This window comes from Oncorhynchus mykiss, chromosome 16, assembly GCF_013265735.2.
Source record: "Oncorhynchus mykiss isolate Arlee chromosome 16, USDA_OmykA_1.1, whole genome shotgun sequence".
NCBI lineage: Eukaryota > Metazoa > Chordata > Actinopteri > Salmoniformes > Salmonidae > Oncorhynchus > Oncorhynchus mykiss.
The window spans coordinates 33,445,550-33,467,902 of NC_048580.1; the positions used below are offsets into that span (position 1 = coordinate 33,445,550).

At 43.8% G+C, this 22,353-nt stretch overlaps 1 protein-coding gene across 1 annotated transcript in view; it reads right to left on the reverse strand.

The window, feature by feature from the left end:
* Nucleotides 1–22,353, reverse strand: part of LOC110491041 (multiple epidermal growth factor-like domains protein 6) — a 64,415-nt gene that overhangs the window by 26,128 nt on the left and 15,934 nt on the right. The window contains exons 3-14 of the mRNA XM_036945770.1: nucleotides 11,092–11,217; nucleotides 6,024–6,146; nucleotides 5,779–5,901; nucleotides 5,338–5,475; nucleotides 5,043–5,165; nucleotides 4,564–4,686; nucleotides 4,153–4,326; nucleotides 3,812–3,943; nucleotides 2,190–2,318; nucleotides 1,868–1,996; nucleotides 1,140–1,274; nucleotides 863–997 (exon numbers count right to left, since the gene is read on the reverse strand). Of these exons, the coding sequence (XP_036801665.1) occupies nucleotides 863–997; nucleotides 1,140–1,274; nucleotides 1,868–1,996; nucleotides 2,190–2,318; nucleotides 3,812–3,943; nucleotides 4,153–4,326; nucleotides 4,564–4,686; nucleotides 5,043–5,165; nucleotides 5,338–5,475; nucleotides 5,779–5,901; nucleotides 6,024–6,146; nucleotides 11,092–11,217 (1,590 nt within the window). The remainder of the gene's footprint in view (nucleotides 1–862; nucleotides 998–1,139; nucleotides 1,275–1,867; nucleotides 1,997–2,189; nucleotides 2,319–3,811; nucleotides 3,944–4,152; nucleotides 4,327–4,563; nucleotides 4,687–5,042; nucleotides 5,166–5,337; nucleotides 5,476–5,778; nucleotides 5,902–6,023; nucleotides 6,147–11,091; nucleotides 11,218–22,353) is intronic.

Genomic DNA, 22,353 nt, shown 5'->3' on the forward strand with positions numbered 1-22,353 from the left:
AAGGTACAGTTGAAACACGGATTCATCCGTGAACAGCACACTCCTCCAGCGTGCTAGTGGCCATCGAAGGGGATAATTTGCCTACTAAAGTCGGTTAATACGCCGAACACCAGGGTCGTGACCAGTCATATCAAGACACTGGTGAGGATGACGAGCACGCAGACGAGCTTCCCTGAAACGGTTCCTGACAGTTTGTACAGAAATTCTTCAGTTGTGCAAACTGGTTTCACCAGCTGTCCAGGTGGCTGGTGTCAGATGGTCCCGCAGGTGAAGAAGACAGATGTGGAGGTCATGGGCTGGCGTGATTTCACGTGGTCTGCAGTTGTGAGGCCGGTTGGACATATTGCCAAATTCTTTAAAACGATATTGGAGGCGGGTTATGGTGGAGAAATAAACATTCAATTCTCTGGAAACAGCTCTGGTGGACATTTATCCAGTCAGCATGCCAATTGCACGCTCCTTCAAGACTTGAGACATCTGTGGGATTGTGTTGTGTGACAATTTAGTGGTCTTTTATTGTCCCCAGCACAAGGTGGACCTGTGTAATGATCATGTTGTTTAAATCAGCTTCTTGATATGCCACACCTGTCAGGTGGATGAATTATCTTGGCAAAGGATAAATGCTTACTAACAGGGATGTTAACAAATGTCTTCACCACATTTTAGAGAAATATGTTTTTTGTGCATATGGAACATTTCTGGCATCTTTCATTTCAGCTTATGAAATGGGACCAACACTTTACATACATACATTGCATTTATATTTTAGTTCAGTGTAAATACCCATTTCTGTTTCCAATAAATGGACAATGAAGTACTATTCTGCATTGGTCTGGGCTGGCACGCCATGCACTGTACCCACCTAGGTCACAGTTGTCCCCATGGAAACCAGGTGGGCACTGGCGCAGACATTCCCCTGTCACACGATCACAGGGTACCCCTGATGGACACCCACATGTCCTCTTGCAGGCAAGGCCATAGTATCCTCTGTCACATTCTAGAGAAGAGGCGCAAAAGTGGGTTAAAAGTGCTGGTTACACATTTAGGGACAGTTTCCCAGACCCAGATAGAACCATTCCTTGATGTGTGTGTGTGTGTGTGTGTGTGTGTGTGTGCAGAACATCTCCTGAACCACTGACCCTCCTGGCAGTTCTTGCCCTGGTAGCCTGGTTTGCAGACACAGGAGCCATGGCGGCGGTGGCACTCCAGGGTGTTCTGTTGGAAACACTGGCACTCCTCCGAGCAGCCAGGGCCGTATGCCCACTTAGGACACGCTGGGTAGAGACGGCACACCAAAGGGTTAAACCGGACTGCAGGCCTGATAGGGCACACAGGGATACTGCCTGACTGTGTACATGGTTGTGCAGGGCAAGAGGTCCAGGGCCCGTATTGATAAATAATCTCATTGTTGGGGTTATGATTATGATCAGTTTAGCCATTTAGATCACATTGAATAACATTACATGGACAGAGGGGACCTGATCCTCGATCAGCAATCCTCTGAGATGCTTTTTTAATTTTACCTTTATTTAACTAGGCAAGTCAGTTAAGAACAAATTCTTATTTTCAATGACGGCCTAGGAACAGTGGGTTAACTGCCTGTTCAGGGGCAGAACGACAGATTTGTACCTTGTCAGCTCGGGGATATGAACTTGCAACCTTTCGGTTACTAGGCCAACGCTCTAACCACTAGGCTACCCTGCCGCTTGACAGCCCCTGATCACAGTATGATCCTGACGTACAAGAAATTAGTCTTTCCTTGAGGTAGTCACTGGGTCTGGCAATTGAAATAAATGGCTACAGGGAGTGAATGTATGACAGAAAGGAAACAGAAAGTAGAGAGTCAGTGAGATGTCACGCCACTCACGTAGGTGACAGAAACGCCCATAGAGCCCAGGGTCACACAGGCAGGCTCCGTAGGTCCGATGGCAGTGCCCGTTTTTGGCACAGTTACACTTCTTATTGCAAAGTTTCCCATACAGGCCGCTAGGACAGCCTATGGAGCACAGAGACACATAGAGAAGAGTAGAGAGTACATTATAGCACATTATAATGTGCACCAATATTGGTATTTGCACTTTTGAAATAATTCAAATTCTAGGTAAGCCAAATCATATGTACCATTTAAAGAGAAAACAATGTTATTTTGATCCAGGTCTGCATGATAACATTAATGTGTGCCAACTCACCATCCTGGCACAGATCCCCACTGACTCCAGGTGGGCAGCGACAGTGCCCGCTCACAGGGTCACAGGTGGCACCATTCTTACACTTACAGCTGAAGAGGCAGTTCCTGCCAAATGTGCCCTCTAGACAAGCTGAGCAGAGGGAAGGAGAGAGAGAGGGTGAGAGAAGCATAGACACGTGTATGGCGTTAAATCTCTCAATCAAAGCTGGATACGTCATCAAAATAGGCCATTTCTGTTGGATGATTATGTCTGACATAATGTAAGATTCCCTTCAAACACATATACAGATGCAGGATCTTAATTTGAGCCGCAGTAAATGTAAATGTGACTTTGAGGATTAAACCCTTTTAATGTTTTGATACACCACATGACCAAAAGTATGTGGACAACTGCTTGTCAAACATCTCATTACAAAATCATGGGCATTAATATGGAGTTGGTCCCCCCTTTGCGGCTATAACAGCCTTCACTCTTCTGGGAAGGCTTTCCATTAGATGTTATACCATTGCTGTGGGGACTTGCTTTCATTCAGCCACAAGACCATTAGTGAGGTCTGGCACAGATGTTGGGCGATTAGGCCTGGCTCGCAGTCGGTGTTCCAATTCATCACAAAGGTGTTTGATGGGGTTGAGGTCAGGGCTCTGTGCAGGCCAGTCAAGTTCTTCCACACCGATTTCGACAAACCATTTCTATATGGATCTCGCTCTGTGCACGGGGGCATTGTCATGCTGAAACAGGAAGGGGCCTTCACCAAACTGTTGCCACAAAGTTGGAAGCACATAATCATCTAGAATGTCATTTCCCTTCACTGGAACTAAGGGGCCTAATCCGAACCACGAAAAACAGACCCAGACCATTATTCTTACTCCACCAAACTTTACAGTTGGCACTATGCATTCGGGCAGGTAGTGTTACCCTGCTATCCACCAAACCCTGATTCGTCCGTCGACCTCCGCCAGAAAGTGAAGCGTGATTTATCACTCCAGAGAACGCGTTTCCACTGCTACAGAATCCAATGGCGGCGAGCTTTACACCACTCCAGCCGAAGCTTGGCATTGTGCATGGTGATCTTAGGCTTGTGTGCGGCTGCTCGGCCAAGGAAACCCATTTCATGAAGCTCCCGACGAGCAGTTCTTGTGCTGACAATGCTTCCAGAGGCAGTTTGGAACTCGGTAGTGAGTGTTACAACCGAGGACAGACGATTTTTATGTGCTACGCACTTTTGCACTCGGCGGTCCCGCCCTGTGTGCTGGTGTACCCTACCACTTTGTGGCTGAGCCGTTGTTGCTCCTAGACGTTTCCACTTCATAATAACAGCACTTACAGTTCCCTGGGGCAGCTGTAGCAGGGCAGAAATTTTACAAACTGACTTGTTGGAAAGGTGGCATCCTATGACAGTGCCACCTTGAAAGTCACGGAGCTCTTCAGTAAGGCCATTCTACTACCAACGTTTGTCTATGGAGATTGCATGGCGGGCGGTGTGCTTGATTTTATACACATGTCAGCATCGGGTGTGGCTGAAATAGTCGAATTCACAAATTTGAAGGGCAGTCCACATACTTTTGTACATATAGTGTATATTTTGTTCTCTCTGCATGGCATCAGGTGCAGAAGAGACTCACTCTGGTTGCAGACAAGGCCTGTCCACCCATCAGGACAGTCACAACGTCCCTCCTCCAGGTCACACACACCACCGTTGGAGCAGTCGTCACACGTCAGGCTGCAGTCATGGCCAAACGTTTCGTTTAGACACACTGGTGAGAAAGAGCAGGAAGAGGAAGATGAGGTACAATATATATAGTAAAGGAGTAAAGCCAATTTTGACTTTGTTTGCAATCTAAAAAAAATATGTGCAAACAAACTGTTTATAAGCTGCTTACATCTGTGTTACGAGTTCCTTATCTGGTTATTACAACAGTCTCATGTATGCCTTATGTGGGTGTTGCTACAGGTGTATGTATACCAAAGGTCTTGGTGAGAGTGCTCTGGGCCCGGAGCTCTCCCAGGCCGTCCTCCTCATAGTCGTCATAGCGCTCCAGCGGCTGGAAGTTGTCATTCAGCAGGGTGAACTGGGGTGGAGGGAGCTTCACCGCGATGCGGCCGCTCCACTCCAACAGCTCTACTGCCCGCTCCAGGGCTGGAGGGAGAAAGTAGAACAGTCATTGTCTCTGTCTCTGCACACTTGTGTCTAATATCCACTTTAGCATGCCACTTGAATAAACTCTGAGGCCTAGTTACAGCCGATAACGTCTACTGCCTGGCATAGCCTACCACTAAGGCTCAGAGTTTTGGTCAAGTCAGGATAAACTTCTGGCCCTAAGTATTATTTTGACCTGACTACCGCCCAGACAGGATTCATTTTCAATCCACTTACGAATACAGGAGAGACGGTTCTCGTTTAGCCGGTGTCCGAGGCGACAGTAGCACTGGAAGGAGCCGGCTGTGTTCTGGCAGGTATGGTCACAGCCTCCGTTGTCTACCAGACACTCATCCACATCTGCAACATCAACAACCAAAACTAGAAATGGTACATGTCCTGAAGAAATTCTATGTGCTTGCCGCGATTGTAGAGTTCAAGCTGCAGCAAACACACTAATAAGGCTCAAAGAGATTACATCATTGTAAGCAAAGGGAGTCTTCATGCTTACAGACATCAACAACAGAACTTAAATCTGCCAAGACTACAATTATTGTCTTCCAATTTACCCCGTTCCTTGAGGCATGCAAAGGGACGGGGTAAGAGCAAACTGACTTTTATTCTGTAAACAGGAAGTCGACCCATTGTGTAGATAGATCATTTAAGATAATTTTTGATAGCATTTGATCAAGGAGGTCCTGCTAAATGGACCATACCATCACAGCCACACCCATCCGAGTTGAGACGGTAGCCAGCCCCGCAGTAGCATTCGTAACCCCCGGGATAGTTCGTACAGTCCTGCTCGCAACACGAGCTTCCCGTCTCGCACTCGTCCAAGTCTAAAACACACACGGCCATTGTTGACAAGTCTGTCTATGAAGGGACTTTAGTGCCAATAATTTGTCAGTTCAATCGTTTTGAATTCATGCCAAATTCAAAATGATTGGCACTAAAATCACTCCATATCGATCAAAACTGATTATATTATTCTCCAAACTGCTCTTTGCTCACCCACACATGTCTTGAGGTCATCGTCCAGATGGTAACCATGGTTACAGCTGCAGACAGGTCCGAGGGCGGAGTGTTGGCACTTTTGGGAACAGCCTCCGTTGGCAGTCTCACAACCGTTCACAATCTCCATCTCGATACCTGAGGAGAGACAAATGTGGACACCTGTTGTTCCAAGACAAACATACACAATATTTTCTTGCAAATAATCCCTTTTTCTTGTGGCACTAATGTTTTAGTCTGACCAAAACATTTGTAATAGCCTTTGTTGTATTTTACTCTACACTCCAACATCCCTAAAGGGGAATATGGATGATGATTCATGCCAGTAAAAATGCTATAATAAAAGTGTAAATGTGTAATGCTATTTTGACATCACGGATAATTGGTAATGTCTCAGTGAGTAAATGGGAGTTGACTGAGAGTGAATGAAAGTTGACTTACGATAGCATTTCCTGCCATTGGCACCCAACTTGTATGCTGGGTTACAGACACAGGTAAAGGAACCCTGGGTGTTATGGCAACCGTGGGCACAGGCAGTTTGGCCTGTCTCACACTCATCGATGTCTGAGACACACACACACACACACACACACACACACACACACACACACACACCTTAAATCATTGTAATCACCATTACCACCAATAGACTAATCCCTAGAAGCATAGTCAATTCGGAAGTTTACCTTCACAGTTTTTGCCATCCTGTGCCAGTGTATATCCAGGACGACAGTCACACTGAGATCGTCCTCCTTCATTTCTACAGGTGTGCACACAGCCTCCATTTCTGTCTGCACACGGGTTTCTCACTGGAACACAGTAACACAGAATGAGTACAATAATGTACGTACACGTACACACACAGACTGACAGAAACACACACACATGCTCTTGCCGGCACTCTCCCTTGTGGTTTTGAGGGAGTAAGAGGGTAATGGGGTTAAATGGGAGTCTGGTTACTTTCTCCCTGCAGATATGACCATAATTACTTCCATGTCTGGACCCTTGAGAGGTGAATTTCCAAGTGGCTACACGTATTAGGAATCAAGAGGCTTTCCTTTATTTCTTGGTAGCTACTTATTGTCGATGCATGGAAGACAGTGCACATCTAGCTAAGCAGGAAACAGAGAATTCATTGTAAAGTAAAACAAAGTCAGTAAAAGGTACAAGATTTCCACATCTGCCCAAAGATAGAATTGATACAACAGTAACAATGTAACTTTTCCACAATGCCGGTTTGTTTGAAATCCACCCTAGGTATAACTATTTCATGCATTGCACTCTTGGATGGTGCTTTGGTAACCAAGGCAACAGTGAGCCTCTGGTAAGACTCAGTTAATGTGTATTGGCCAGTCAGTCTGCTGGCCAGACAGACCAATGGTCAGAGGTCGCCAAGCCAATGGCAAGTCTCGCCAAGCCAACCGGTCTCTGTCAAGGACCTCGCAGTCGGATAGAAGACTAGAGGAATTTTAAAGCTCGCCAAAGTGGACAGTAATTTAAACATTTTTTGTTATTACAGTTCACACTTCCCAACAGCTGCAAGCTCTGCTTTATAACCTCGTAAATTACTATAATTGTATTTTCCCCTCTATTTTATCAAAACCATTTAAATATCCAATTGGATTGTAAACATAATTGACATTTCTCTGAGGGCTTTTTTGTCTTTTGATGTTTAAATGTAAAATTCCAACAATATTACATGTGTCTTGATATATAAAATACGACATGTTGTATCTGAGATCTACGTGTCGACCACAATAAGAACCATCTGAAGTTTAATTCAGAAGTAAGGATCCAGGCTGCCAATGGCCTTTGGCTAAGGACTGAGGACTGCCAGCAACGAAATCTGAAGCCAACCACTCCAGCACAGCTGTGTAGTTCAGCTAAGCTCATAGTGCAGGGGATTTGTGAAAATTCTGTTTACTTTTTCATAAAAGCATGTAACTTGGTAAACTTGTACAGTTTGGGGCCCTGAACATTTCGATATGGAGGCATCGGAAAAACTCCTGCAATTTTCCATTCCTCCATAACCAAATAAGGTATTTATTTCTCCTATCTCCTGAACCAAGGATGCTATTACAGAGAAGGTGATGTTTACCCCTATGTTTTGATGGTCAATGATTACAATGGTACTATGAACAACATCAAATCGCAACCTAGAGGCAGTGGCAGTCATTTTGCTATTCCGCCATAGCCGGACAATGTATTTTCCGTCATATCTACTGAATGATGTCATGATATCACAGAAGGTGATGTTTACAACTATGTGTTGATGGTCAATGAATAAAATTATATCCCATAAAACATCAAACAGTTCAGATTATTATATAATGGTGGACTGCTGTGGTAAACAATGGAAAGAAATCCAATGAAATCTCAGTTTCTGACAATGGGGAAGGGAGATACCTAGTCAGTTTTACAACTGAATGCCTTCAACTGAAATGTGTCTTCTGCATTTAACCCTCTGAATCAGAGAGGTGTGGGGGGGCTGCCATAATCAACATCGTCAGCATCCGGGGAACAGTGGGTTAACTGCCTTGCTCATGAGCAGAATGACAGATTTTTACCTTGTCAGCTCAGGGATTTGATCAAGCAACCTTTTGGTTACTGGTCCACTAGGCTACCTGCTCAATGTCAATGTAGCACTCACTTCCGTAGCACTCACTTCCGTCATCATGAAGTGCTTTGAGAGACTAGTCAAGGACCATATCACCTCCACCCTACCTGACACCCTAGACCCACTCCAATTTGCTTACCGCCCCAATAGGTCCACAGATGACGCAATCGCAATCACACTGCACACTGCCCTAAGCACAAGCATTTCGCTACACTCGCATTAACATCTGCTAACCATGTGCATGTGACAAAAAAATTTATTTGATTTTATAATATTATTTCTGTTGTTGATTTGAAAATTTGATTGAACTATTTTTTGAGAAATATTATACTTTAGGTTAAGCTTAGTTTGGGGGCAATGTGGAATCAATCATTTTTTATTCTGCTTTACTGAAAATGTATCATTGACACCATGCTAAGGTACGAGCAAGAAAGATTCTGCCCCCACAGTTTATTAGGTACACCCATCTAGTACAGGGTCGTACCTCAACTTTGCCTCCAGAACAGCCTGAATTCTTCAGGGCGTGGAAACAGTATCAAGGGACCCAACGTGTACCAGGAAAACATTCCTTTCACCATTACACCACTGTATGGGGCCATGGACTCACGCTACTTACGCCAAATCCTTACGCCAACAGGAACCCGGATTTGTCAGACCAGGCAATGTTTTTCCACTCCTCAATTGTCCAGTGTTGGTGATCGCTTGCCCACTAGAGCCGCAACTTCATGTTTTTAGCTGATAGGAGTGGAATCCGGTGGGTTCGTCTGCTGCAATAGCCCATCCGTGACAAGAACCGACGAGTTGTGCATTGCTAGATGCCGTTCTGCAAACCACTGTTGTACTGCGCTGTTATTTGCCTGTTTGTGGCCTGCCTGTTAGCTTGCATGATTCTTGCCATTCTCCTTCGACCTCTCATCAACAAGCTGTTTTCACCCACAGGACTGCCACCGACTGGATGTTTTTGGTTTGTCGCACCATTCTTCTTCTAGACACTGTCGTGCGTGAAAAGCCCAGGAGGCCGGCCGTTTCTGAGATACTGGAACCAGCGCTCCTGGTACCGATGATCATAACACGCTCAAAGTCCCTTAGGTCACTCATTTTGCCCATTCTAACGTTCAATCTAACAGTAACTGAATGCCTCCATGTCCGTCTGCTTGCTTTATATACCACGTGACTCACTGTCTGTAGGAGCGAACCATTTTCATGAACAGGGTGGTGTACCTAATAAACTGTATGTCTAAAAGACACATTTGAATTTAGAATTTGTCAGGATGTAGTGTATATCCACCAAACTCCAAAATTGCTTTGGAAATGGTCTGTATTCTTTAGAATATTAAAAACGTGTAATATAAAGATATCCCCTGATATGGATGCTTTTTCGCCCAGTGGCAGTCCACCATTTTATAATAATCTTAACTATTTATGATGTTGTACATAGCACAATTGTAATCCTTGACCATCAAAACATTGGTGCAGACCTTTTCTGTGTTATTATGTATAGTTCAGCAGATATGACGGGAAAAATCCACTGTCCGCTTATAGCGGAATAGCAAAATGGCCACCATGGATACCAGGGGGCATTTTTTATGTTGTGCATGGCATTACTGTAATCCTTGACCATCAACATAGAGAGGTAGACATCATATTTTCTGTGTTAACATGTTTGGTTCATAAGATATGACGCACAGTGCATTGTTTGTTTATGGCGGAATGTCCACCACAGCCGCCGGGAGGTGTTTTTGCGATGCCTCCATCTGAACATTTTCAGGGCCCCAAACTGTACAAGTGTACCAAGTTTCAAGATTTGGCACATATTGCCTGGACTATAAAATGTATACTCCATCTACTGTATCTGTAGCAGGAAGAAATCTGGGCACTAGAGCTTGGGCAAGTGGTCATTAACACAAGCTAGCAAGTTACAATGGATAGAATCGGTGCAGTCTACAGCCTTTAAGAAGACATAATTGTGTTTTATTGCATTTCAAATTCACCGCAGGCCAAGGCTGCCAAACTCCTTTAGGGGGTCATACCAAATGGGCATGGGAAACAACAATGGCCACAAGTGCAATTGAGTTTGTTTAATGTGTTACTTGTATTAGGCTGCGGTATTTGTTCATGGTTTTCATGGGCTTTGTTGGAGAAAACATAGTGGAGCTGGTAAGTTAAACACCAGGATGGATTCATAGTCATAGAATGACATTAGATTTCTTTGGCCCCACGACAGATCAAACAGGCAGAAAATGAACTGTTGAAGCATAGCCAATACAGCAAATGCAGCCAACACAGCACAGTAAGCATTTTGTTATTCCCAGTCATGAAAAACAAAGAAAAATAGGTTTGTGCCGCATGGCTCAGCATCAGTTCGCATCAGCTAGAATCACCAGCGTTGTTGTAGGGCAGCCCCCGAAGTAACTCTTCTGATCAACTGTATGCAATCATTTCCTTTGTGTCATTTTAGGGAATCAGCATTCTCTGTATTATGTCTCCAACCCCCATTGTCTCACCTCTGAGAAGCAGAGGTGACATCATGCAAGTCTGATATCTGATTGGAGGTTAACGTGACAGTAATACTATTGGTCAACACCGCAGATTTTGAATCCAAACAGCTCAGATGCTTATAAAAGGGTCTTAGATTCCTTGTTCTTTCTCTTTTTTTGTGCCTGAACTGCTGTGGTGAGATACAATCTCTCTCTTTCTGTCTCTCTCCACACCATGGACTTTTGGGGCATGGCCTTTCAGGGTATGATGTCTTGTATAATGTTATCATTGTTTTTTCAAAGTAATTCAATAATAATTGTATGTAGAATTCCATTCTCAGACATTTCTTAATTGCCTATTACTGTAACTCAACTATAGTGTGCTTGCATATTGCTAAATAATCTTTATGGACTCGGATAATTCATTAGATGTGCTAATCTTATTATGAGTCACATGTGAGGTATTTATAATATAATATATACTGTATATACACAATATTAGTGCCAACAACAATGTGGGTTTCGATTCGCACTGGGAACATATAGGCTGTCGCTTTGGATAAAAGTGTCTGCCAAAATGGCATAAAAAGGATGGACTGAGAAGTTTGCACACAAGCACTCACAGGTTTTTCCTTTAAATGGCCGACTAGTGGCACTTACACTTGCAGTGTTTGCTGTCCTCTGCAAGATGATAGTTGGGTCTGCAGCGACACTGGTAGTGATCCGGGGACAGCTGCACACAGTCCTGCTCACAGCCTCCATTTCTGACAGCACAGGAGTGGACGGCTGGGGAGAAACACACAGAGTGAGACATGATAGATCAACAATTAAAGGTGATGTACTGTACACAAATGTAATTGATTGATTATCATGTGAAGAAAGAGTACCTGTTTAGAAACTCTCAAAGTTACATGTTTGACCACTATTGTTTTTTAAATTCAGATTATCTACAATGACACAGGCAAATAGTTGTTAATGCGAGCATGATAAACTCACGGAAATTACATGTACAGTAGGTCTGCTCGCTCTGACAGCACGAGCAAGTGTTTGTCTATATGTTCTCACAAAGTGCAAGACACCCCCAGATCGTTTCAAAAATGTGATTTATGCTAACGCATAACCCAAGGTGAACTGTATCTCAAAGATGAGATGTAGCTCCTGCATTTTCAGTTGGAGGAACTCAGAAAAAGGAGTTCCAGTTTCAAAACAAAAGCAAACATGAACCCCATCTACACTCCGATCTTGGAAAATGATGAAGGCGCTGACCCCACTCCGCTCCACTCTGTTTTCTCTTCAATTGCCATCTCAGGACAGAGGCCCAATAATAACAACGCTTTTTTTGCTGATCCATTCGCGAGACATCTGATTCGGGCCGATAAGCCTGCGGACAGCAGGGTACTTACAATACGTGGCTCATTGCAGTGGACCTTGACTAGAAACAACCCTTGCCGCTCACCCCTAGATCCCTCAAACTTAACTCTGGACCTTCGGAGCCAGTTCCACTGCTTGGTTTCGTTGTTCCCTTCTAATCAAGAACAGATTGAGACCTGGCACACCAGGTGCGTGCAATGAATTATGAGGTAGAACATAAAATCAGCAGGCTCCAGACCTCGTTGGGTAAGAGTTGAATACCCCTGCTCTAGAGCCTAGGAACGTTATGCATATCTGAAAGGACTGGATAGGTATAAGCAATATGATAGTTGCTGAACCTTGCCCACTAGGTGGAACTTGCAATATTTCCCACACCTATCTTATCCTGTCAGATATAGTGCCTAGAGTGGTATAGGAGCAGGGGGTTGTGTCTGACATATGTTTATTCAGGAAAGCTGTGAGATCTTCAGTGGAAAGTATCAGGTCTTCCCCTGACAGACAACGTGCCCCGGGAAGCCATAATGACTCACTTGACAGGGTCGCTTTGGCAAGTAAATTGCCTATATGCTCTCCATCAATAGTAAATCACCCAAAACGTCACATGACCAATATATGAGCCAACTAGATCTAATTTTGGTCCACATTTCATACTAATTCTCAAATAGCAATGTTAATTTTCCCAATGATGGATGAGTTGGCTCCTTCGGCTGTGCTAAGCCTGAACCCAGATGAGATGTAGAGTGAAAGAATGACATAGGGAAGAAAGAGCAAAGATTATGGATATACTGACAAGATACATGTCTCTCCACCATAACAAATGGGAGTTGTTGTCCACAAAGTGGCACGGCGGGCTATATACCTCCCGCCAATCCGTTCTTTGGATTGGTGGACACATCTCATTATTGTAATCCTTTTTTAAATATCCGATGAGGGTTGTTGACGTCAACCGCCTGTATTCAATGGAGAGAGCCGCTATGCTACTAGGCTCATGCCATGAATTTGCATAGCCATCTCGAGACAATTCCGGTGTAAAGAGTTTTTTGGGAAACTCTGTGCTAGGGAACATTTGAGACTATTTAGGGCTCATAAGTAATCCAAAAGGCCAGACACATATATGTGGGTTGTCATGCAAATTCTTACACAGGGACATTCGAAATCAATCTTAAATGAATCATTATTTATTATCAGCCTGCTGGAGAGGTTCCAACAAACTTGATGCACCATAGTGAACATCTGTTAGGAGCTCTAACGGGGCAGTCTCGTTAATTCCCTTATATACTGCAGACAAGTCGTATTTGCATGATTTAGCTTATTCATCATTCATAAATAATGAATGCTTGTGTGACCGATCAATACCTCACGAGGCTTCTTCTCTCTAAGCAGAGACCTTGAAACTGGGATATCTTTCATTCTCAAACAAGGTGTGGGCGTACTGCCAAATTGCAGATACTGATAAGTGAGGATTCGTTCTATATGGTCACTTGTATGAACACAGAAAACTGTTATTAGAAAAGCATATGATTAGAACACAGAAATGTGTTATTATAAAATCACAAACATTAAAAATTTACATCACAGGGTCTATACTTTTTTTCAGGGAAATAGAGAAATGAATTTAAAATAAATTCAGCTCAATCTGAGTCTTTGATAAATAAAACTTTTGTGACGTAGGAACACTCTAAGGGTGTGGTCAGTCAGTCATACGTTTCTCATTAAAGCATATGTCACAGAGTTTATGTATGGTGTCTTATTTTGCTCTACTGTTTGGAACAGCCTTGAGTTTGTAAGCTGCTTTTAATTTAAAGGAGGAAAACAAGGCCTGGCAAAAAAAACAACAGCATGAGAAAAATGAGATGGTTTGTATGACACATCATGCCATCAGAGGGTTCCATGACATCAAAGTAGCCTGATTAAAATCTAAATAAATATCTAAATTGAATATGCGCTTCTGGACTGCACGCAGTTGCTGTGCAGACACCAAGAGGGAATCTAAGATTAGTGCGTGTGTCGGAGCACATCTTCTACCTCTCAGTGGTGAATAGGAACAGCAATGGGGTTAAAAGTATTTGTAGTTTTGGAGGTGGTGGCTTTGGAGGTGGCCAACACTCGAGAGCTACAGGGGGTGCACATTTATGTTCCAGCCCAGCTCTAACACACCTGATTTTATTAATTCATTGTTTGCCAGGACCTTGGTTAGCTGAATCAGTTGTGTTAGTGCAGGGCTAGAACAAAACCTTGCACACTCGTAGCGCTCCAGGAAAAGGATGAATCAATTAATTAATAATTATAAATCACAAACTGAGGTAGTGTAATTTGGGGCCCATTTCCATGAAAACGTTAATAATATGAATGGGTTCCCATCTCTGTGGTAATTACTCATAAAAATACACAAATCAGGTTATTTGTAGGCAAGCTGTAACATTTCCTTCAAACGGGCCCTGGTCCAACAATGTTTTGACAGGCCTCGGGGGCTTCCCATGGCCCGCTGCGAGGCAACGGTCCTACATCAATCACACAGACAAGAGAAGAGTAACAACTTTGCTATATAGTGACTCTTATCATGTTTATCTTTACTTTTTTGATACAGAAAGATCATACTATTATCACATATGACCTCCAGCCACTTCAGGCATCAGATCGACAGTTACTAACCTTAATTTGGACTTAAAATATGACTTCAACTCCGACTGAGCTATTCGACTGTTCATACCTGATCCTATTTCTTTGTTCCATGGGCTAAAAAAACGCCACAGGTGTAGACACAGGAGACAAGGTGGATTCCTGGTGAAATTGTGGCAAAGACAAAACCAAACGGTGCTCTCCTCCATTCTATTGGAAAATTTCCAGTCACTCGAGAATAAGATGGATGATCTTCGTTCGAGTCTATCTGTTACAGATTTTTTTTATTTTGAGATATCACGTTAGCACGTAGGGCACACCAATTGGTGTCACCTTGTTAGTAAGTATGTGTTACACCTGTGCTGGCTTGTCCATTTCGTTAGTCGGAAGATGTTTCACCTGTGCTAGCCCAGGTGATATTTAAGAGTGGCTGGCTCAGTGCTCCAGTTGAGCTTGAGAGATGTTGGGAGAGCTACATTTCATGTCAGCTGAGGTGCGATCTTGAGCTCAACCTCTTAAGTTTGAAAGAAGACTATTTTTCTTTTTACGCCCTATCCGAAGTTGTTGTGGGTTTTTCTTGTAGTTTGTCTTTTTGGAGGCAAACCTAGTGGGAATCCACGGTGGGTGTCTTACTAGCGGCTTTGCCAACTTTCAGTGGGAACCCACATGGGTGACTTTCAGAAACCTGTTTGAACCCCTTTCTGTTTTGTTTTGGTTATCAAAGTCATTTTCGTTGTTAGTCCCCTTTCCGTGAGCAATATATTGAGTTTGTCTTGTGAGAACGTAACATCTCCTATCAGAGAGACTTGGAAAGCTGGATGTTATATGTATGTCTTACTGAAACGTGGCTGGATGATGATGCTATGCAAGTAGTACTCGGTGGATTCTCCATGCAGAGGCAGGATTGTACAGAGGCTTTGTAGAAGTGGCAAGGAGGTGTAGTGTTTTTAAAAATAAAAAAACTGGTGTGCTAGTTCAAGTGTGAAGGAAATCTCTAGCTCTTTCTCACCTGATAAAGAATACCTCATGGTAAGCTGCAGACCCTTTTATCTACCAAGAGATTTCTCATCTGTAATTATCACAGCGGTCTACATCAAATCAAAGTTTATCCCACCCCAAACCAACAACAAACACTCTGGCACTCAACAAACTGTATGGGCCTATAAACAAACAAGAAAAGGCTCACCCAGAGGCAGCGTTTCTGGTGTGTGGAGACTATAGCACGGGTAGACTTAGAACCGTTCCACCTCACTTCTAGGAACATGTCTCCTGCGCCACTAGGGGTGCTATGTGGCAGGGCTTGCAGACGATAACGGATTATAATAGGAAACCCAGCCATGCGACGCAGAACTCCCAAATTAGCTAACTGTATTTTATGCTCGCTTCGAGGAATATAACACTGTGCCTTGCATGAAAGCACCTGTTTTTTGGATGACTACTGTATGTGATCTTGCTCTCCGTGGCCCACATGAGCAAAACATTTAAACGGGTTAACAACCACAAGGCGGAATACCAGGGGGTGGTCTCAAAGCATGCGCAGACCAGCTGGCAAGTGTCTTCACAGACATTTTCAATCTCTCCTAGTCTCAGTCTGTAATCCCAACATGTTTCAAGCTGACCACCCTTGTCCCTGTTCCCAAGAGCTCTAAGGTAACCTGCCTAAACAACTGTCATTCTGCAGCACTCACATCTGTAATTATGAACGCCTTTGGAAGGCTGGTCATGGCACACATCAACACCCTCATCCCAGACACCCTAGACCCACTCCAATTCACATACCAGCCCAACAGACCCACAGATGACACAATCACTTCACACTGCCCTCTCCCACCTGGACAAGAGGGGAAATAACTATGTGAGAATGCTGTTCATAGACTACAGCTCAGCGTTCAACACCATAGTGCCCTCCAAGCTCATCACCAAGCTAGGGACCCTGGGACTAAACCCCTTCCCCTGCAACTGGATCCTGGATTTCCTGACGGGCCGGCATCAAGTCGTGAGGGTAGGCAACAACACCTCCGCCACGCTGACCCTCAGCACAGGGGCACCTCAGGTGTGTGTGCTTAGTCCTCTCCTGTACTCCCTGTTCACCCACGACTGCATGGCCAAGCACAAGTCCAACATCATCATCAAGTTTGCCGATAACACGACGGTGGTAGACCTGATCACCAACAGCGACGAGTCCGCCTACAGGGAGGAGGTCAGAAACTTAGCAGTGTGATGCCAGGACAACAACCTCTCCCTCAATGTCAGTAAGACCAAGGAGCTTATTGTGGACTATAGGATAAAGAGGGGCTGTTGTGGAGCGGGGGGGGGGGGGGGGGGGCTGTTTTGGAGTGGGTTGAGAGCGTCAAGTTCCTTTGCATTCACATCACTAAGGACCTAATCTGGTCCACACACACCCACACAGTCGTGAAGGGGGCACGGCAGCGCTTCTTCCCCCTCAGAAGGCTGAAAAGATTTGGCATGGGCCCTCGTATTCCCAGGGGGTGTCAGGAGGTGTGGTCATACTGTAGCTCCATTCTTGTGTATTTTATTTTATTCCACTTGTTACCATTTATTTTTAATTCTTAATTATAAGCGGACTGGAATTGTTTTACTATGGTCATACTACGGATCATTTAGCTAATTGATTTTGAGTTGTAGGACCTCTTTAGGTATAAAAAATAAAACTATTTGAAAAATTATTGAATTTGGCATTTACTACTACTGTATAGCCCAGAGAAACACATTGAATAACACATTCATAAATAGCAAAAAAGACGTATCAAACGTATCATAAGAAACATGTTTTTTAATTGTTTGTCCGATATCTAGGAGATACAAGAAAGCTCAGGAAATACAGTTGAAGTCAGAAGTTTACGTACACCTTAGCCAAATACATTTAAACTAATTTAATCCTAGTAAAAATTCCCTGTCTTAGGTCAGTTAGGATCACCACTTTATTTTCAGAAATGTCAGAATAATAGTGAAATATCAGAAGAATAGTAGAGAGAATGATTTATTTCAGCTTTTATTTATTTCATCACTTTCCCAGTGGGTCAGAAGTTTACATACACTCAATTAGTATTTAATAGCATTGCCTTTTAATTGTTTAACTTGGGTCAAACATTTTGGGTAGCCTTCCACAAGCTTCCCACAATAAGTTGGGTGAATTTTGGCCCATTCCTCCTGACAGAGCTGGTGTAACTGAGTCAGGTTTGTAGGACTCCTTGCTTGCACACGCTTTTTCAGTTCTGCCCAAAAAATGTCTATGGGATTGAGGTCAGGGCTTTGTGATGGCTACTCCAATACCTTGACTTTGTTGTCCTTAAGCCATTTTGTATTTGTATTTGTCCATTTGGAACAAATCTTTGCGACAAATCTTTAACTCCCTGACTGATGTCTTGAGATATTGCTTTAATATATCCACATAATATTCCTTCCTCATGATGCCATCTATTTTGTGAAGTGCACCAGTCCCTCCTGCAGCAAAGCACCACCACAACATGATGCTGCCACCCCGTGATTTATGGTTGGGATGGTGTTCTTCGGCTTGCAAGCCTTCCCTTTTTTCTCCAAACATAACGATGGTCATTAGACCAGAGGACATTTCTTCATAAAGTACGATCTTTGTCCCCATGTGCAGTTGCAAACCATAGTCTGGCTTTTTTTATGGCGGCTTTGGAGCAGGGGCTTCTTCCTTGCTGAGATGCCTTTCAGGTTATGTCAATATAGGACTTGTTTTACTGTGGATATAGACAACTTTGCACCTGTTTCCTCCAGCATCTTCACAAGGTCCTTTGCTGTTGTTCTGGGATTGATTTGCACTTTTTGCAACAAAGTATGAAGTTGGTTACCAAGAAATGTGTGGTTGAAAAACAAGTTGTAATGACTCCAACCTAAGTGTATGTAAACTTCCGACTTCAACTGTGTATACACTGCTCAAAAAAATAAAGGGAACACTAAAATAACACACCCTAGATCTGAATGAATGAAATATTCTTATTAAATACTTTTTTCTTTACATAGTTGAATGTGCTGACAACAAAATCACACAAAAATTATCAATGGAAATCAAATGTATCAACCCATGGAGGTCTGGATTTGGAGTCACACTCAAAATTAAAGTGGAAAAACACACTACAGGCTGATACAACTTTGATGTAATGTCCTTAAAACAAGTAAAAATGAGGCTCAGTAGTGTGTGTGGCCTCCACGTGCCTGCATGACCTCCCTACAACGCCTGGGCATGCTCCTGATGAGGTGGCGGATGGTCTCCTGAGGGATTTTTATTTATTTTATTTTACCTTTATTTAACTAGGCAAGTCAGTTAAGAACAAAATCTTATTTTCAATGACGGCCTAGGAACAGTGGGTTAACTGCCTGTCAGCTCGGGGGTTTGAACTTGCAACCTTCCGGTTACTAGTTCAACGCTCTAACCACTAGGCTACCCTGCCGCCCCGGATCTCCTCCCAGACCTGAACTAAAGCATCCGCCAACTCTTGGACAGTCTGTGGTGCAACGTGGCGGTGGATGGAGCGAGACATGATTTCCCAGATGTGCTCAATTGGATTCAGGTCTGGGGTACGGGCGGGCCAGTCCATAGCATCAATGCCTTCCTCTTGCAGGAACTGCTGACACACTCCAGCCACATGAGGTCTAGCATTGTGTTGCATGAGGAGGAACCCAGGGGCCAACCGCACCAGCATATGGTCTCACAAGGGGTCTGAGGATCTCATCTCGGTACCTAATGGCAGTCAGGCTACCTCTGGCGAGCACATGGAGGGCTGTGCGGCCCCCCAAAGAAATGCCACCCCACACCATGACTGACCCACCGCCAAACCGGTCATGCTGGAGGATGTTGCAGGCAGCAGGACGTTCTCCACGGCGTCTCCAGACTCTGTCACATGTGCTCAGTGTGAACCTGCTTTCATCTGTGAAGAGCACAAGGCGCCAGTGGCAAATTTGCCAATCTTGGTGTTCTCTGGCAAATGCCAAACGTCCTGCACGGTGTTGGGCTGTAAGCACAACCCCCACCTGTGGACGTCGGGTCCTCATACCACCCTCATGGAGGCTGTTTCTGACCGATTGAGCAGACACTTGCACATTTGTGGCCTGCTGGAGGTCATTTTGCAGGGCTCTGGCAGTGCTCCTCCTTGCACAAAGGTGGAGGTAGCTGTCCTGCTGCTAGGTTGTTGCCCTCCTACGGCCTCCTCCACGTCTCCTGATGTACTGGTCTGTCTCCTGGTAGCGCCTCCATGCTCTGGACACTACGCTGACAGACACAACAAACCTTCTTGCCACAGCTCGCATTGATGTGCCATCCTGGATTAGCTGCACTACCTGAGCCACTTGTGTGAGTTGTAGACTCCGTCTCATGCTACCACTGGAGTGAAAGCACCGCCAGCATTCAAAAGTGACTAAAACATCAGCCAGGAAGCATAGGAACTGAGAAGTGGTCTGTGGTCACCACCTGCAGAACCACTCATTTATTGGGGGTGTCTTGCTAATTGCCTATAATTTCCACCTGTTGTCTGTTCCATTTGCACAACAGCATGTGAAATTTATTGTCAATCAGTGTTGCTTCCTAAGTGGACAGTTTGATTTCACAGAAGTGTGATTGACTTGGAGTTACATTGTTTTGTTTAAGTGTTCCCTTTATATTTTTTAGCAGTGTATATACACTACCATTCAAAAGTTTGGGGTCACTTAGAAATGTCCTTGTTTTTGAAAGATAAACTTTTTTTTTTGTCCATTAAAGTAACATCAAATTGATCAGAAATAGTGTAGACTTTGTTAATGTTGTAAATGACTATTGTAGCTGGAAACAGTAGATCTTTTAACGGAATATCTACAGTTGAAGTTGGAAGTTTACATACACTTAGGTTGGAGTCATTAAAACTAGTTTTTCAACCCCTCCACAAATCGAACCCACAAATGCTGATGCTCCAGATACTCAACTAGTCTAAAGAAGGCCAGTTTTATTGCTTCTTTAATCAGGACAACAGTTTTCAGCTGTGCTAATATATTTCTGTTGTTCAATTATCCTTTTAAAATGATAAACTTGGATTAGCTAACACAACATGCCATTGGAACACAGGAGTGATGGTTGCTGATAATGGGCCTCTGTTAGCCTATGTAGATAATCCATAAAAAAATCTGCCGTTTCCAGCTACAATAGTCATTTACAACATGATTAATGTCTACACTGTATTTCTGATCAATTTGATGTTATTTTAATGTTCAAAAAATGTGATTTTCTTTCAAAAACAAGGACATTTGTAATTGCCCCAAACTTTTGAACGATAGTGTATATATTTATTTTTACTCGTAATTTGGGTAGGCACAAAACTACCTTCATACTTCAATTTATTTATTTTTTTCAAGGGTCCTAGTTTCCTTCATACGAGGCCTGTGACACTTGTGCGGGTCAGAGTAAAACGTAGATGATCATCGTATTCGTGAGAATCTCCATTTTCCACAGTGAGGTCACATTAGTTTGTAGCCCAAACGGTTCGGAAGCTACAAACAGAAGTTAGCACATCAACGGTATCGACTTCAGATGAGTCCCTTGCCACTTGTGGTGATCAAAACGGAGAACACCTTCATGTACCTGAGAGTCTCCCCTTTCCATAGTAGTTTGTATGTCAAACTGTTTGGACTCTACAGATGTTTTAGTGAGAACACAGATTTTCAGGATATCACTTTTGACTGCAGATGCGGAAGTGAAACATTGTCAGATGCAGTGGATTGAGATGCATCCAAAGCAAACAAATATATTTCTACCTTAAACTGACGGATTTTAAATGTTTTTTTTTTATAATGTTACTTAGATTGACACACCGTTGCATCAATCGACTCAAGTGGGTTAAATTCTTTATTGTTGGGAAGGGCTCATAAGCAAGCATTTCATGGTAAAGTCTGCACCAGTTGTATTCGGCGCATATGACAAATACAATTTGATTTGATTTGAGTTAACCTGACATGCTGTTGTTGTGTGCCAGAGTCAGAAACTGCGCTACTACAGTATATACGCCCAGGCACGAACCTGCTCTGTAAGGGCTGCTGGAGAACAGTAGGAAAGCACCTCTTTTGCAGGACAAAAGACTCTTTGATTCCCCCTTTTGACACAAGCAATAGGTGAAGACCCCTTTCCCTGCTTTGATGTGAGTCCCAGCCTCTACCATAGCGTAGTTTCCAGATGGCGAGGGCAACAATGGGATACAGCCAGCACGTTGGACCAGATCCACCTCTTTCATCCCAAACCCCTATCACTCCCAAACCCCTCCCCCTGACCTTGGTTGACCTTAGGTGCCCCTCCACAGCTCCACCCTCCCTTTAGGTCTCACTGATGGCTCCAGGGTGAAGTTCCCCAAGGTACAGTAGAGACCTAGAATCAGCTTCCCCTCCTCCAAGCCTAACCTTAACCATTAGTGGGGAAATGCAAAACTGACCCAAGGTCAGTGTCTAGGGTAGGTGTTCCCCAACTTTTTTCGTCCACGATCCAGTTTTGATATCTGAAAGTTCTCATGACCCCAACCACAAAATAAATTGTAATTAAAAGCCAAAGTTTACTTTTTTATTTGGGGCTATGGCAGGCAATTGCAAAACATTCTAACAGTATTTCTGATTGTTTTCTCAACTCACGATCACATACTTTTAATGTGGAGCTATACAGCCAATTGCAAATGAGTCTGACATTATCTCTTATCTCACCACCGCTGATGAGATGGGTGTGCTTGGTGCATGTTGCATCGGAGCTTCTCAAAGTCAGGGGGTGTGGTCAACAGTGCCCTCCTCATCACTGCTGTCACATCCAACCTGGATCAATATTTGGTTTTAACGCAGACGAGACCACTGCTGAATCCAGCTTCACACAGATATGAGCTGACGAAGGGCACCATGGGCTCTCAAGTGGCGCAGCGGTCTAAGGCACTGCATCTCAGTGCA